The following is a 16,258-nucleotide window of genomic DNA, read 5'->3' on the forward strand; positions in this document are numbered from 1 at the left end:
ATGGTACTGAGGCTTTCGTGGTCAGAGAGTGAGGCTAAAAATTCTTTGGATCATAAGCGCCCTTTTGTCTGTTTGAAGGTTGCTCTCTTTCTCCTTTGCTTAATGGACCTAACCCAATATCATATGAGAGGCTGTCTGCTAGCAGTTCATTGTCTGGAGCGATGGGACCAAGTCGAGCTCTTCTTGATACTGCTGGTTTCGGCAGCGCTTGGCAGCCAAAGTCTAGGAAAGGCGACTTCTTTTGGCAGGTAGCTTTTAAACCCGTTAGAGGTTCAAATGTTTTGCAAAGTTACTTGTAAATTGTTTTAATTTATTCTGGTGCATTTTATCATTTGACTTTGTACATCGCCTACTGGGTTCGACCAGTTTTTTCTTATGCTCGATGAAGATATGCTGGTATTCAACTTTTAGGATTCTGTTATTTAGCTGCCAGAAAGTTTTGGTAAAAAAACTTCAAGGAAACAATGAAACAGCAATAATGAATATAGCAACAATAATAACATAATAATAATGAATATAACAACAATAATAACATAATAATAATGAAAGTGTCTGCTTGTCATAACAGAGTTTGCGAATGTAAGTTAATGGTTTTGCTCATTTAAGTCACAGAAATTTTATATAAAAGTTAAGAGAGGACTTTTTTTGGAATTGAATAATTTAGATCATTTGATAGGAAAGGTTCTCATGAAATAAGAGTGAAATTGTAAAAATTTGAATAGTTTGTACTGGCTGTGTCTTAGGATTAATCTACTAAGAGAATACTTCTGAATCCTTTGGCACTAATTTATCCTTTAGTTTTTAATCAAATATAAAACACTAGGGGTGCCAATTGCATTAGTGCCAAACACTAGGGGGTGCCAATTGCATTAGTGCTAAACACTAGGAGTGCCAATTGCATTAGTGCCAAACACTAGGGGTGCCGATGGCATTAACTCACTCATGCAATCCTATTCGCATAGGAGGGTTTGTATCCAATATGCCAAACTTCTACATACAGTGTATTTTCATTATTTACCCTTAAAACTAGTAAAAGTTTTTTTAACTCGAGCTTGGGTCAATCACTCGTGTCAGAAAATTTTGTCAATAGGTGAAAACTCTTGCGCAATTAGTTACATGACAGCTAGCATTACCTCTATAAATTGTACAGAGACCCTCCTCAGGTGCTTTTTACACCGACTCTGTTTAGGTTGATTTTGGAGTCTCAGAGAGAATCAGAGCTATAACCACACAAGGAAGGGGAGACAAAGACCAGTGGGTCAGACAGTATTCACTCACATACAGCATCGATGCCAAAAAGTTTTTCAAATATCAAGGAGACTACGTAAGTAAGGAAGATATTGCTATTGTTATGTAAGGAAGATATTGCTATTGCTATGTAAGAGAGATAGTGCTATAGTTATGTAGGAGAGATAGTGCTATTGTTATGTAGGAGAGATAGTGCTATTGCTATGTAAGAGAGATAGTGCTATAGTTATGTAGGAGGGATAGTGCTATTGTTATGTAAGAGAGATAGTGCTATTGTTATGTAGGAGAGATAGTGCTATTGTTATGTAAGAGAGATAGTGCTATTGTTATGTAGGAGAGATAGTGCTATTGTTATGTAAGAGAGATAGTGCTATTGTTATGTAAGAGAGATAGTGCTATTGTTATGTAAGAGAGATAGTGCTATTGTTTTGTAGGAGCGATAGTGCTGTAGTTATGTAGGAGAGATAGTGATATTGTTATGTAAGAGAGATAGTGCTATTGTTATGTAGGAGAGATAGTGCTATTGCTATGTAAGAGAGATAGTGCTATAGTTATGTAGGAGAGATAGTGCTATTGTTATGTAGGAGAGATAGTGCTATTGCTATGTAAGAGAGATAGTGCTATAGTTATGTAGGAGAGATAGTGCTATTGTTATGTAGGAGAGATAGTGCTATAGTTATGTAGGAGGGATAGTGCTATTGTTTTGTAGGAGCGATAGTGCTGTAGTTCTTTAGAAGAGGTGATTTTATAGTTTCTTCAGAAAAATCTTGTTACAATCTGTACGGTAAATAATGCTATAGTTTAGATGATGCCATCTAGTTTATGGTCTATACCCACGGGCATATACAGTACATGTATATGTACTGTGTATTGTGTATATGACCCATGTATTATGTTTATGGTCTATACCCATATACATATACAGTATATATATAAAAAACACTGCAAGGCTCAAGTGCTGTGAAAAGTTCTACTGTATGAACTCAAGAGCTCAGTTTCCATATAGAGAACACTTTTCTAGCATTCTTCATATTATGCCCACTGAGAACTCATCTTCGCATTGGTATTTCACACTAATTATTAGTAGAGGTCTGCTAACCTAATTGGTAAGTCTATCACTACCTCTCTAAGATATGTTATATATGATGTGGTAGGCTACCGGAGAATTGGAGATGTGGCAAAGGTCAGCTTTTCCCTAATCAAGACTGTAATTTTTTCATTGTAGCGGTTCCCTGGCAACCATGACAGAAATACAAAAGTCAAAAACTTTTTCTACAAGCAGGTATTTGCTAGGGCAGTCAGAATTCACCCCAAAGCATGGACAGGAGCACCTGCCATGAGAATTGAGCTGTATGGCTGTTCTGGTGGGTTTAATGTTATGCAGATCTGATATGGTTTGTCACTTATATTGTAGTGTCTTGTTTTTGTTCAGAAAACCGCTGTAGGTATGAACTGTTCACACTTTGTGGATTAAACAGTTTGTAGGTGTTGCACATAGATATGTAGTGTATGCTTTAAATGTATTGCTTGCACCACAAACGCCTCATGAATAATAAATATATGCTCATCCAGCAAATGGTTGCACTACATATATTTTACCGCTACATGTGGTATGCTTGGTACATACATTGTAATGTACCACATATTTAAGCCTTCGATAGTCTCTATAGGGCATTTTATTCTTCTACAGTACGTCATTTTGTCTGTCTACTGTAAAGTAAACAATAAAGTAATATATGTATATATACTAGCTGTGCCTTCCGACATTGCCCGAGTATTAAAAATCAGCTCATAAACAATGAGAAGTGATGAGAGTTGCCTACCACTTGCTCACTTGTTCATCTACCACTATTAGCCTGGCACATTGCCAATCGAAAACTCCAGTAAGCTAGTTAATAAGCGCTAGGCTTCTAATGACGTACGCCATGACGTTGGTTGCGTAAGCATCGTCCAGCTATGCTATTCTAATAATAGCTATAGCTGGGGGACACACATGCATATACACATACTTTGAGAAATATACATATAGATATATATATGTATACAGTATATTAGCTTTATCTTTAATAATATTTTTGTTGCCTGTTTTTGTTTTTCAGAAAGTATGTTCTCGTTTTATATTATATCTTGTTGTAAAATCTATAGTTTTTTTTACATAATATGTGCTTTTCCTCAGTTTCTCTGTCATTCACTGACCCACTCTTTCATGTGGTTTTAGCCGCTCATCTAACTTGCAGGTTCAACTTCCAAATATGTCGGCTGCTTTGTCGAAGGCCTCAATTCAGACTCCTTCGAGGGTCCGACCACGTATTTTGCTTACAACGGGCCAGCTATGTGTACAGCTGCTTGCTTCAAATCTGGCTTCTTTTATGCTGGACTAAGCAGAGAGACCTGCAAGTGTGGTAACCGGGTTAGTGTTTCTCTGATACTACTCTCATATCCATCTATGCGGTTACTAGCTCTAAACCTATCCTAATATATTAACTATTATTTTCTGAAAGTCTAGTTTTCTGTATTACTTTTTTGTTTCAGACTTTCCTTGCCAAAATGTACGCTTGCATGACTTCTTATAATAGAATGTGGAACTTGTAAATGAGCAATACATTGTTGCTATTCATGAGCATTTTCAAAATTTCATGTTTTGACTCGTCAGTTATCCGAGTATATTTTTTCATTTGTCTTGGCTATAGTTACATCGATGTTCATTTTATCAATGTAACTATGATAAAAATGTGTCAAAACATATCTGCTAGCTAATCAACTTCTTCCAGATGTTTATTATTCTGAGTTTGCTCAACTTATGAATAGTTTGCCGTCGGTTTAGTGTTGATAGAATCAGTCATGTTTCATATATATTAATAGATCCCCTATGGAGGCCAGAGCAGTAGGTGTGACTATAAATGCAAGGCCAACAAAAACAATGAATGCGGAGGTTACGACACGGGACTTGTCTCGCTCTATGAGACTGGGATAGGTATGAGCAGTGACATATTATAATTAATTTATAAAAATAATTTAGCGAAATAGTTTGCAAACAGAAAAAGAAGAGCAGTTTTATTTAAAATTTTAATATGTTTAGGTGATGATATGCCCACATCTTAACAAATTTTATTTTGAGACTCAATTTCAAAAGCTTCATTTTAAAACTGATGCTTGAAAAATAAAGCTAAAAAGTTAGTTAAATTTAAAGATTGATTTATAGCGAGAAGTCACAATACAGTTGCACCTCGATATATGAAGTTAATACAGTCATACCTTGACATACAAACTTAATACAGTCATACATCGACATACGAACTTAATTCATTCTGGGATTGAGTTCATATGTCAAATTACTCACATCTCAAGACACTATTTTCTAGTTAAAATAACTAAGTACAAATTAGTCCATTGCCATATTATGAAAAAACACCTAAAACAGAATATTACGGTGGCAAAACGTGTTTTCAACTGTTGTATATCGGTACTTAAGCTAACAAAGTAACAAATACCTATTTAGTTGTTATAGTCTGCAATGAAATGTAACATCACTATGTACACTACTGTATGGAGTTTTTTTTTTCAAGACAAACGTAGTGGATGGCAGCGGTCTGAGAGAGACTTAACAACAGCGTGTTCAGTACACTAAATTTTTGTGGCTTTACATAATAGAAACTTTAAATTTAACTTGAATGAATTTAGTAATACTAATAATTAATATATAACTAATAAAGGAATATTAATAAGTTTAGCTAACTAAACTCACACTTGAAGGTAAGTTCTAATCTTTTAATAAACTTACTTTAATTTTGACGTTCTATTTTTAGTATCGGTTAAGCAGTTTTACCCTCGCATTCACTTTAACTTTTAGCCAACTTTTTCAAACTGATTCAAAGAGAAAGACCGAGTGATGCCGTTCTTAAAAGTGGCTTTTCACATACTTGGTCGTAGACTATAGTGACCATCGATAGCCGGCTCATATGCGCTTATCTCAAAGATTACTCGTATTTCAAGAAAGAAACTTGCCGGAATGTCAGCTCTTATCTCGAGTTTCTCGCGTGTTGGGGCACTCATATGTAGAGGTTTGACTGTATGACAATAAACATTTCTTGATGTGAAAATTTCATATGGGTGCCACCAAATCAGATTTCATTCAGCCGAGAATGTACGTATGTATGTGATATTTGTAACAATTAATCACCAGAGGTATAGCTGGTGATAAATAGTATAACTCATCTTTAAAATAACTTAAGTTAAGGATTCGTTTCTGTAATTGATAATCACAATGATTCAAACTGAATGCATTAGGATTTGGCAGTTCAAGATATGTAGCATTTGATATTATATGTAAGACAATTGCTAAAACTGTTATTGCTGCTGTTATTTGCATTATTTGTTTGTCTTCAAATGTTTGCTTTTGAGCAAAAACGCTTTCATTTTTTAGAATAGATCAGATTCATTTTAACTATCAGCAGAAAAAAATTTGAATAATTTTGCAAGGCTAAAATAATTTCACAAATAGACTTAATTGTGGTTATGAAGTAACTTCTATGGAAAAAAGAAATCATTTTGCTGTAGACGAATTGAATTAGCCTTTTCACTCCGAGGTTATATTTTTTCTACAGAAACGGTGTTTACCATAATTACTGTAGTTGTTACTTGATCAAAGTAAAGAAATGCGCAATACTATAGAATTCTGATTAACTCATTTGTGAACAATAGTGTGAAACCATTAAAAAGCTTATTTTTCATTTATTGATTTTTTAGATTAAAAGCATTATGAAATGTAACAAAAGTATTTTATTTTGTGCTTCTCAACCATGCAGCATATTATAAATAAACATATTTAAATTGAACATAGTTTTTTCTTTAAATTTGTTGAACCCAAGTTCTGCCTAGTCGAAATGTTCAGAATCTGTCGAGCCTATCGACCGTAGTTTTATTAAGAAATTGATATTATACTTGTAACGTTCTTCCACCCTCAGGCCCAGATGATGAGAGATGTGCTGTTGGCTATGAGACATTCAACAACCTGTGTTACAAGGTGAACAAGGATAAGCTGAGTTGGCAAGACGCCAGAAGAGTTTGTTTGGCAGACGGTGGAGACTTAGCTACTATAAACTCCTATGCAGATCAGTCTTTCATCAGAACCAAACTATCAAAGCGTAAGTAGTACCTGATCTATAAAAGAATCGACTAACATTAGAGATTGTTATATAAACTGGGCGTTACAGTCAAGACTGTAAAATCGGTATTCAAATGACAAAAAACTTGAACAGATAAATCTCACGGTGATATTCTTAATAAAAGCGATCATAATGTTTGCAATGAGCTCAAAGAGGTCTTATAGTGTTTTGTGCTTAGCATAGATAAGGCCAATATAGGAAGAATAACTCTACATATTATCTAAGAAAGTTTCTTCGCTGTAATGCATAATGCAAACAGCTTAAAAAACCTGTGTTCTCGGCGAGTTCATGTGCAGCAAATTTCGCAGTTTTTTCGGTATGCTTAAAAATTTAATGGTAAACCAAAGGCTATAAATGTTAACAGTGCTTTACCTGTTATCAGTTTTGTTCACACATTAACCTTGACCTTTTAGTCAGCTCCGGGGCATGGATCGGATTGAATGACATCAGAGATCAGATGTCATTTGAATGGGCTGATGGTTCACCAGTGCGAGTCACATTCTGGCAAAATTCAGAGCCGAACAACTGGGCTGGAAAGAAAGAAGACTGTGTTGAGGCGATTTCATGGACAGAGGTGATAATGACCTCAGATAAGCAATGCTGAATAATAACAGAGCCATAGCAAGATACCAACTTTCACTTTCTAGCATTCACTTGCCAGTACAATCGGGTCTAGTCGAGTGCAAAGTTAATCCTTTCCCATATTCTCTAAATGTGTTGAAAATGTCACATGTTGGACTCCTCTGACCAGAGAAAGAATTGAACTTTTAAAAGCAGCCGTGGTCTAGTGGTCTAAACTTCTGACTTGCAAACACCTGGTCGGGGTTCAATTCCCAGCAAAGGCAACCGGTGGTAACTGGAGGGACATTCAACCTTAAATTGCTCTCCGCAACTGGGTGTCCTCAGTTGTTGAGGTTCTCTTACTACTACTTGCCATTAGACTCAGACGTCTCCATCTAAAATAACAGAGCCATTTGTTGTACAACAATGCTCTTTAAAACACGCACAGCCTCTGCTGGTAGTGTGCTAAGCAGACGTCATACTCAATTTTTGAGGAGTTGCTTACACATACATACCTCTGATCAAAAAACAATTGTAACTATTTCAAGTAATTGCCCTTAACAATAAATTGTATGCATTACATCAGATTATATAAAAACTAAACATGAAGACCGAAAGTATCTGTAAAAAGTAAGTTGAAAAGTTAATAATCAGTAAAAAGAGCTTTTGATTGTTGCCTTACCTTGTAGACATGCGTGACAAAAGCGTTCCTTTGCTTAATTTATACTAAATATAGTTTAAATTAATTTAATGTATATGTCATATTATTCTGATGTTTTGTTTTTAGTTTATATCAGTTTTTTACTTTTATTTATTAGAATGTAATTTCCAAAAATATGTTGAATATTGTATGTTAAGACAAATATGCACTCAACTTTTTTCTTTTTGCTGTATGGCAAAATATTAGTGGGTAAGGCTAATTGAAAGGTCAGTTTAGACTGTACAAAAAGATTTTGGTAAATTCAAGTCTCAAAATTTTTTTAATGTTAAAAATGTTTACATCTGTGCTATAAATTTACCACAAAAGTACTGCTTGCAATTGTAATTTAAAGTTGTCTTACAGTTTACTCATGAGAAATTTGAAGTATTGGAGCATTTAGAAAGTCTTGCATAAAATTTAAAAAATTGATTTTAGAAGAACTTGTTTTTGGTATTTGTAGATGCATCACAAATTGTTCCTTCTCTTTGTTGAAATTCTAGCAAGTACTATTCACTAACTCGGTGTCAGAGGCTGTTAGGATATTCTTCTGCTGAACAAGCGTTCAAAACTGTAGCTACTAACTGCTAACTACTACAACTATCTACTGCTAACTAAAACTGTCTACTACTAACTACTACTATCTATTAACTACTAAATTACTACTGACTTTTAATAACTACTACTACTATGTACTATTAACTAGTAACTACTTTTAACTGTCATTAACTAGTAACTACTACTAACTACTATTACTATTAACTACTACAAATACTACTAACTACTACATGTATTAGTAACTATTATTAACTGATATTCTCAAGTTAGATTTGTATTCATCTTCACTTGCATGTATCGTAACTTCTATAAGGCAGTATATGGTAATTTGATACATGCTTCTAGGTGGCCAGTGGTTACTTGCAATCTAATTTAAAAACAGCAAATGCCTGGTGGAATGACAGGCCTTGTGAAGAGTCACGCTACTCCATCTGCCAAAAAAAGAAGGAGATAATTCCTGGGCCAACTGCTACTCCCGCACCTGCAGTCGGATGCAAGCCGGTGAATAGTCCTACTTATCTTTACCGTTGATACTGTTTGTTATATTTCCGTCATTTCATAAAATATATTGTATCTATTAGAATAGAGTTTTATAGATTGTGCCAAACATCAACCTTACCAAAACTAATGTGGTAGTATGTTTCCGTTTTAATTAATCTGGAAAAGTTACAATAATTTCTCTCATTTTCAACAAGATATCTGTAGATACTCTATGCTGTCAGTGAGGCCGCTCAGATGTCTGAGCATACTGTATTGCCAGTAGAGTTGTAGTAATGTATGGGAGCATCCTATGCAACTAGTAAAATTGTTCAGATGTCTGTGAACATGCTATGTTACTATTAAGGTTGTCTCGATGTCTGTGAACATACCCTGCTAATAGTAAGGCTGTTCAGATGTGTGTATTTCATACCATATCCCATATACATACCTCTATGCTATCCCATACCATATCACCTAAACATACCCATTTGCATATCTCATACCATATACCATATTTATACCCTATATGCGTATTTTATACCATACCCTATATACTTACCCTATATGCTTGTTCCATAATATACCTGCATATACATACCTCTATGCATATCTCATACCATACCCTATATACATACCTTTATGCATATCTCATACCATACCCTATATACATACCTCTATGCATATCAAATACCATACCCCATATGCATACCTCTATGCATATCTCCCACCATACCCCATATGCGTACCTCTATGCATACCTCCATGCATATCTCACACCATACCCCATATGCATACTTCTATGCATATATAGATATTCTATCTCAAATATCATACCCCATGTACATACCATGATGCTTAAGCAATTTAAAAGAGGAAATAGATCCTTATCGCCATCTTGTTTACAAGAAAATAATTGTTTAAAATTATTAAAATTCCTGTATAGAGGTTTTGAAGTGCTGCTCTGTAACCTAAGGAACAGCTATTATCTAATAGCTTTTATTGAGCTCAATTCATGAAAAAGCAAGTGTGAAATTTTCTTCAATGGGTTGTTTACAATTAAAATGAATAGTGGTATAATATGATATATACTTATTTAGAATTGGAAAGCCTATCAGGCATCCTGTTATCAACTTATTGAGACGTCATCTACCTGGAGCAAGGCCAACTCCATCTGTAAGTCGGAAGGAGGAAGTTTAGTGAGGATCACTGATGCGTAAGTTACTAGTTTTCAAGTACAACTGTCTGCATTTTTCAAAACAAACCATGTCTTCAGGGCTGATGGAAAAAGTGCTTGGCCATCTAAAATATATTCACAATTAGTTTATGCTGCCAAGGTCAATTATTTTATGCTGCCAAGGTCAAATAGTGTTTGCCAAAATGTTTGTCTGTCTTCTGTTCGAGAATAGCGATAAAGTTTTAGCAATGAAAAATCACCTTCGCACTTGATTTGAACTCTACTAACAAGCACGCATAACCACAAGGCTAAGCTGTTCTTGTCGCATTCACTGATCTTACCATGTACTGTATATTCTTTTTGCATTTGCACACGCTCAATTATCAATTAATATAGTGTGCCCTCGAGTTACAATGCCCCAGTTATAAGATTTTTTCCGTTTCACGAAACGGAACATGATGTTTTTCGACTTTTTTCCCATCATGCGATACTAACAAAAAATTCTCTCCTAATTAAAATTTGGCAGTCGGTGTACTGATTACACTAAAATAACAAAAATGCTGATATGTTATTTGCCAGAATCTTTCTTACAATACCCGAAAGAGATACGACGCTCACTTGCTTTTAATCTCAGTTCAGCATTATTCGTTTATAAGTTATATTAAAAAGGAAACCGAAAACAGATAAGTGATAAAATGTTAGCCTATGACAAAGTTGATGTTTAGTAAAACACATACTAAAACTTAAATTTAAACTCAACGTTTATATTGTACGTCTGTCTCAAAGATAAGAACTCTCTATGGTACATACTGAACGGTGTACATTATAAATTACATTTTCTTGCAGATCATAACCACTAAATACACTAAATTTACTGTAGATAACTATAGTTATTAACGTTTATATACTATTTTATTACTAATGTTTAATATGTACAGTACATACCGTAAAATCTCTATTTGAACGCCATGGCGATCTATTTTTCAACCCTTCTATGGTGGCGGTCAAATAAAGGTGGTGTTCGAATAGAGGCTGGCGGTGTACTTTTTAAATAGCTCGTCAGAATTTTGAAAAGATAACTTTAGCCCTTTTATGGGTGAAGCAAATGTCACCTATAGTTTGCCCTCTCCTTCTGGTAGAGCAACATTAACCCTTTTGGATGCAATAAATCTGCTAACTTACCACCAACTTCTCAAAGATCTCTTAATAAATGTGCATTGGGAAGCCGAGAAATATCTCTATATATACCAGTTGATATCTATTGCTTACAATTAACCTGCGATTATATTATAGCCTCTGTCCTGCTTTGTAATTTGTTCGGGTTTTCAACTTTAATTTTCTAAATTTGAAGGAGTATTTTTATTTTATATCTATATTTAACAATTCTGCATAAAAGCCTATTGCACCCATTGATAGGTTTGCTCCAGTTTGCAGCCAAAACTAGCTTTTTATGTGCTACAGAAAAGAAGCTACGAGCATCAATCCATTGTAAGATTGGATTACCGCAATTATGCTATTAAATAACATGCTATAAATCTGTAAATTTATAAGTTATGTAATGATAATCTACTAAACCCAAAGAGTACATATTCATGAACAAGTGACATAAACGAGTTAGATTTATATTGCATACAGAAACAAAAATTAACGTTTTTGAAGCAAACATATTTGCATTGTTTGCTCAGCCAGTTGTGTTCTGATTGTTGTTTTCGATAAAACGAACATCTTCTGCTTGTCTATTACCTTCCATAATGTCTTCCGGCCTCAACTCTTTTTCTGCATTGCTGCACTAGTCGATATTTGCATTCAAACTATTTTTTGGCAGAGCCAAATTTTTATTTTTTGCACAAATAATAATAAACCTTTAGCCACATGCACTTTAAGCACAACTTTTAGCCTAAAACTAGTCGTTCATATAACATCATAAATTTAAACCATTTATTTACATGGGTCGAAGTATCATGACTGCCTTAAACAAGGAACTACTATTAGCCTGATACAGCTATTAATCATTTCTTTAGCGTTGCTTTCAGAGTTTTCAGGAAAAAAATGAAAAGCTTCATAGTTGGACAACGAAGGAATTAATTGTTATTGATGAAATCAAGTCATTAATAGTACAATTTTGCGGTCACTTTTTTACTGATCACTTGCTATTATGGGTTTGTAAAGATCAATGTCAAAGTGGCGGTTAAATTAAAGGGTGATGCTCTATTTTTCAACACTTTTTCCATAGTGGCGGTCAAATAGAGGTGGCGGTCAAATAGAGGTGGAGATCAATTAGAGGTTTTATGGTATATTAATTATATAAAATTTTAATGATTTTGTCAGGGGGTGTTTGCATTAGATAATTATTATGGGTTTCTATATCGCTCTGTACAACATTTTCACCTTATGATGCCAACACTGAAATGAATTAAAATCATATAATTGTATATGAAATAATTCTTCACTGTATTCATAGCGAAACAAACTATATTTAGCTATTACTTGCTAACTATTTTACACTTACATTTAAACACCTTTACAGTTGTTTTGTTTTTTTTTCTCCCAATTTATTTCAGCTGCACAAAACACTTTTTTCATGGTATGAATTTTAAATTTGTGATGGTATATGTTGTATATGTTAAATAAAAATAAATTTTCTTTGCAAAGACTTTCTTATTACCCGGGCAACACCAGGCATTCAACTAGTAATAGTGTAATAATAACCTGCTGAGAGTTGATATGAAAAAATACCCATTGGTATAACAAACAGCCCTGTTAGGATTGACTAACATCCTCAGGAAGTTCCTGTTCATCCCAATTTTTGTGGAACTAGGTCGATGGCAGAAAATAACGTCAACTTAAGTTATGATAAAACCAATTGTAATAATAGTATTATCCAGCTCTGTACGCCAGAAGCAGATAAACCAAACATAGATGTTGCTAAATGTTTAGCAAATTTTGTTTACTTTCAAAACCAATTTTAAGTTCCAATTAATTTACTGTATTTGGTAGCTAGCAGCCCATCTGTCTACCACCTGCATCAGAACTTTATAGCAAATTAATCTAAAAGGCTGGATTCATTGTAAAAGCGCGAGGCTTATCATTATCTAATCATGAAATCAGCAGCAAGGTTTAATGTTTGGCGCCTTATGATGCAGGTTGGAGCAAAGTTTTATTACCAATGAGCTCTACAAAAGAGCAGGCTACATAGATGATGCCGGGGTGACCACTTACTGGACAGATCTCAGACAGCACCCTCGAACCCAAGACTTCCTTTGGTCCAACAGATGGGATGTGATTCCATACACCAACTGGGGCAAAGGAGAGCCAAAATCATCTACTTGTTAGTAGCCTTACTTAACTAGTTCAGTCTAGCAGGTAATAGTGACGGTGATTCTGGCGGTTAGCCAGACCGATACAGAAAAATGAGATTATATAAATAATTTAAGAATCTATACAATCAATTTAAAATTGGGTTTTTTTAATTGCATTAATTCTACATAGGCTTCAAGTCTGAAATATATAAAAACAGTTATCATATAGAAGGTCAATTTGATATAGGTAGGTATAGTATTATATATTGTTACATAAAATCTTAAAGACATTTGATTAATGTATTATGTTATGAGTGGATATATTATATTAACATGTACCCAAAATGTACCAAAACTAAAATCATACTATTGTAAAATCTCACGAAATTCTATAGGTATTTTTTAAATATCAGGATTTACTTGATATTTTTATACCTTTTGGTTCATGATATAAGCTTTACATGTGGAGGAGAAAGTGTAACTTTCTCCTCACCTCTCTTGAGCTGCCAACAGTATAAAAACATTTAAAATTCCTTACATAAGGTGCTCACATAATTTATATAGTGTATTTCACTATTATTCAGCTGGATGGCCTAGCTGGTGGTTTCTGCCGTTGTACACCAACTGTGTGGCTATGAATGGTAAGAACGAGGAAGGTACGGGTTTATGGATCACCATGAGCTGCTTCAATGGATCCTTTCCTTTGTGCGAAGTACCACGGGACAACTACACTCAGCCTCCTCTACCAACACTATCTTTAGAGGATATACAGTGCCCTGATGGCTGGGTCTCTGTGGGACCAAACTGTTACCAGGTGTGTATACACCTTGTCTAGAGTTTGGATACCTTAAACTTATTATGTTTGTTGGTCTATCATAATTTATCTTAAAGTAGAACAAACCTTTCTTATTAAACAACACTTGAGTGGAGTTGTCGTTTAAGCAAGTGATGACAACTACCGTAGTAATATGACTGTTGCAAAAATAATTGACATCTCTGCATCAGTGTGACATAAAAGGCTGGCATCAACCAGTAAAGTATAAATTTTTATATTGGGAACATAATTGTTGATTATTTATATTGTTTTCCATTTTCCACAACCTAGCCTCTGTTCCTTGCAGGTCAATGCCCCTGCTAATACTGTGGATAAGAAGAATTGGGAGGATGCAGAGAGGCATTGTGTGAAGCAAGGAGCGCATTTAGGGTTCATTAACAATGCTACAGAAAATGAGGATCTCTGGCGTCGACACCTTTTGTAAGTCATTTGTTGAGCATAATAATTATGCAAACACCGTTAGCTGTCTTCTTGTTGAGAAACAGTTAAGAGGTTAGAGTTGATAGCTTTTGGTTAAACTTGGTAAGCTATTTGTTGAATTTAGATGCTTTAGAGTTTAGAACAACAGATATTATGACAGCAACTTGCAGGTATCCCAGCTTTGTAAGCAGCCTTACAACCAACATACGCAACAGTACATGACAAAACATATAGACCTTTGTACTGGTTTTTAGCTATAAGCTATATCACAATTGCTAATCTATGGCATGTTTCTGTTTAGGCAGCCTAACAGCTTTAACAACCGCTATTGGATTGGACTGAATGACCGGGCAATCAACAAAGGTAAACACTGTCATGACACCTTTAGTATATTTAGGTTATTTCTTTTTACATCGTTGTTATTACTATTATTATTATGCTGTAGCGGATTTGACGTGTTATGTAAGTGAATCATTGTTAAAACCTTTGCACCTGCTAATAGAAGTAACTTTTAGTACAATCGCTTTAATTGCTGTACTTGACACTGATGTGTACACACCGGGGCCATTACTTGACACTGATGTGTACACACCGGGCCATTACTTGACACTGATGTGTACACACCGGGCCATTTCATATTCCTACAGAAGCTAAATAACTTGATGCCAGTAAGGTTGATGAATTTGCTTGTCGCTCCTCCTTATCGTGAACTTTTTTTGTTGGTTTTTATTATATCAATTAATATTTTGAATAAGCATATATAGTTATTCATCACTTGATTTCTTGGAGATATTTTAAAATGGTACTATAAAATCTACCACAGGTAATAGACTTCATGTATTCTAAATCTAACTCTAGCCCAGTAGTTTTCCCCTTTTATTCAATTCATGTTGCTAAAAAATTAAATTAATATAAAAATTAAAATTTATGTTGGTTATTGTTGGTGATTGCATAATAGATCTATTGATCTGTTATTATTAATAATATTAGTAATAAATATGCATTGCACAACCCACCCTTAATAATATAAAAACTAAAAATGCAGCACTTACTTTGCAAACCTTTTTGCACCGAACTGTAAAACTTTTAGGTTTTAAATACTAAATTAAAATAATTTATTTTATGCTGATGTTATTTTCTAACTTTTAGTCATACAGGCAATTACAGTGTAGAAATTATGTACTGTTATGTATCAGGATACGAGTGGGTTAGCGGAGACGGCTTCTCTTTTGAAAACTGGAAACAGGGAGAGCCAAATGATTGGGATGGACTGGAGCCCTGTGTGATGATAGACGGAGCTGACGGGCTCTGGAATGATGAGAAATGCCACCTCCTCATGAACTGGATATGCAGCATTCCAAAAGGTCAGTCCAACTGTCTCAAACGTTTCTTTAGCATTTTCGTTGGCAGCACAATTACTTTATAACATTTGCTGACTTGTTTGGTTAGTTATTTATATCTGTTGTGTTTTTGTATTTTATATATCATCCTGCTCTGCTTTTTAGCAAATATTTTGTAAAATATGACTTGTCATTGTCTTGGTAATTTTTTTTGAAATTTTTGATTATTTTATTTATTTTTAAAAAGGTTTTCATTCGTTGTTAAAATAATTACCATATCATGTGCATGGCACTGAATAAGAATTGAAAAGCATGCTCTGCTAGATGCTCTATTTATGCCTGTATTTCAAGTCTCTGCATTGTTCTTTCTTCCTGAATTTCAGATGCAGTCAAACAAATAAGGAGTTTTCGAACAACTCCAGAACCAACAGCTGGACCGTGTAAGTTTCCTGGAATTGTCATTTCATGTTTCCAATTATAT

At 34.5% G+C, this 16,258-nt stretch overlaps 1 protein-coding gene across 1 annotated transcript in view; it reads left to right on the plus strand.

Moving 5' to 3' along the window:
- LOC137388612 (secretory phospholipase A2 receptor-like) overlaps window positions 1–16,258 on the plus strand; it is a 61,646-nt gene that overhangs the window by 16,237 nt on the left and 29,151 nt on the right. The window contains 12 exon segments of the mRNA XM_068075091.1: window positions 79–248; window positions 1,190–1,254; window positions 2,597–2,616; window positions 3,486–3,658; window positions 4,111–4,222; window positions 6,213–6,290; window positions 6,827–6,987; window positions 8,575–8,730; window positions 9,807–9,922; window positions 13,027–13,232; window positions 15,634–15,801; window positions 16,161–16,217. Of these exon segments, the coding sequence (XP_067931192.1) occupies window positions 79–248; window positions 1,190–1,254; window positions 2,597–2,616; window positions 3,486–3,658; window positions 4,111–4,222; window positions 6,213–6,290; window positions 6,827–6,987; window positions 8,575–8,730; window positions 9,807–9,922; window positions 13,027–13,232; window positions 15,634–15,801; window positions 16,161–16,217 (1,482 nt within the window).

Source organism: Watersipora subatra, chromosome 1 (genome assembly GCF_963576615.1).
Source record: "Watersipora subatra chromosome 1, tzWatSuba1.1, whole genome shotgun sequence".
Lineage (NCBI taxonomy): Eukaryota > Metazoa > Bryozoa > Gymnolaemata > Cheilostomatida > Watersiporidae > Watersipora > Watersipora subatra.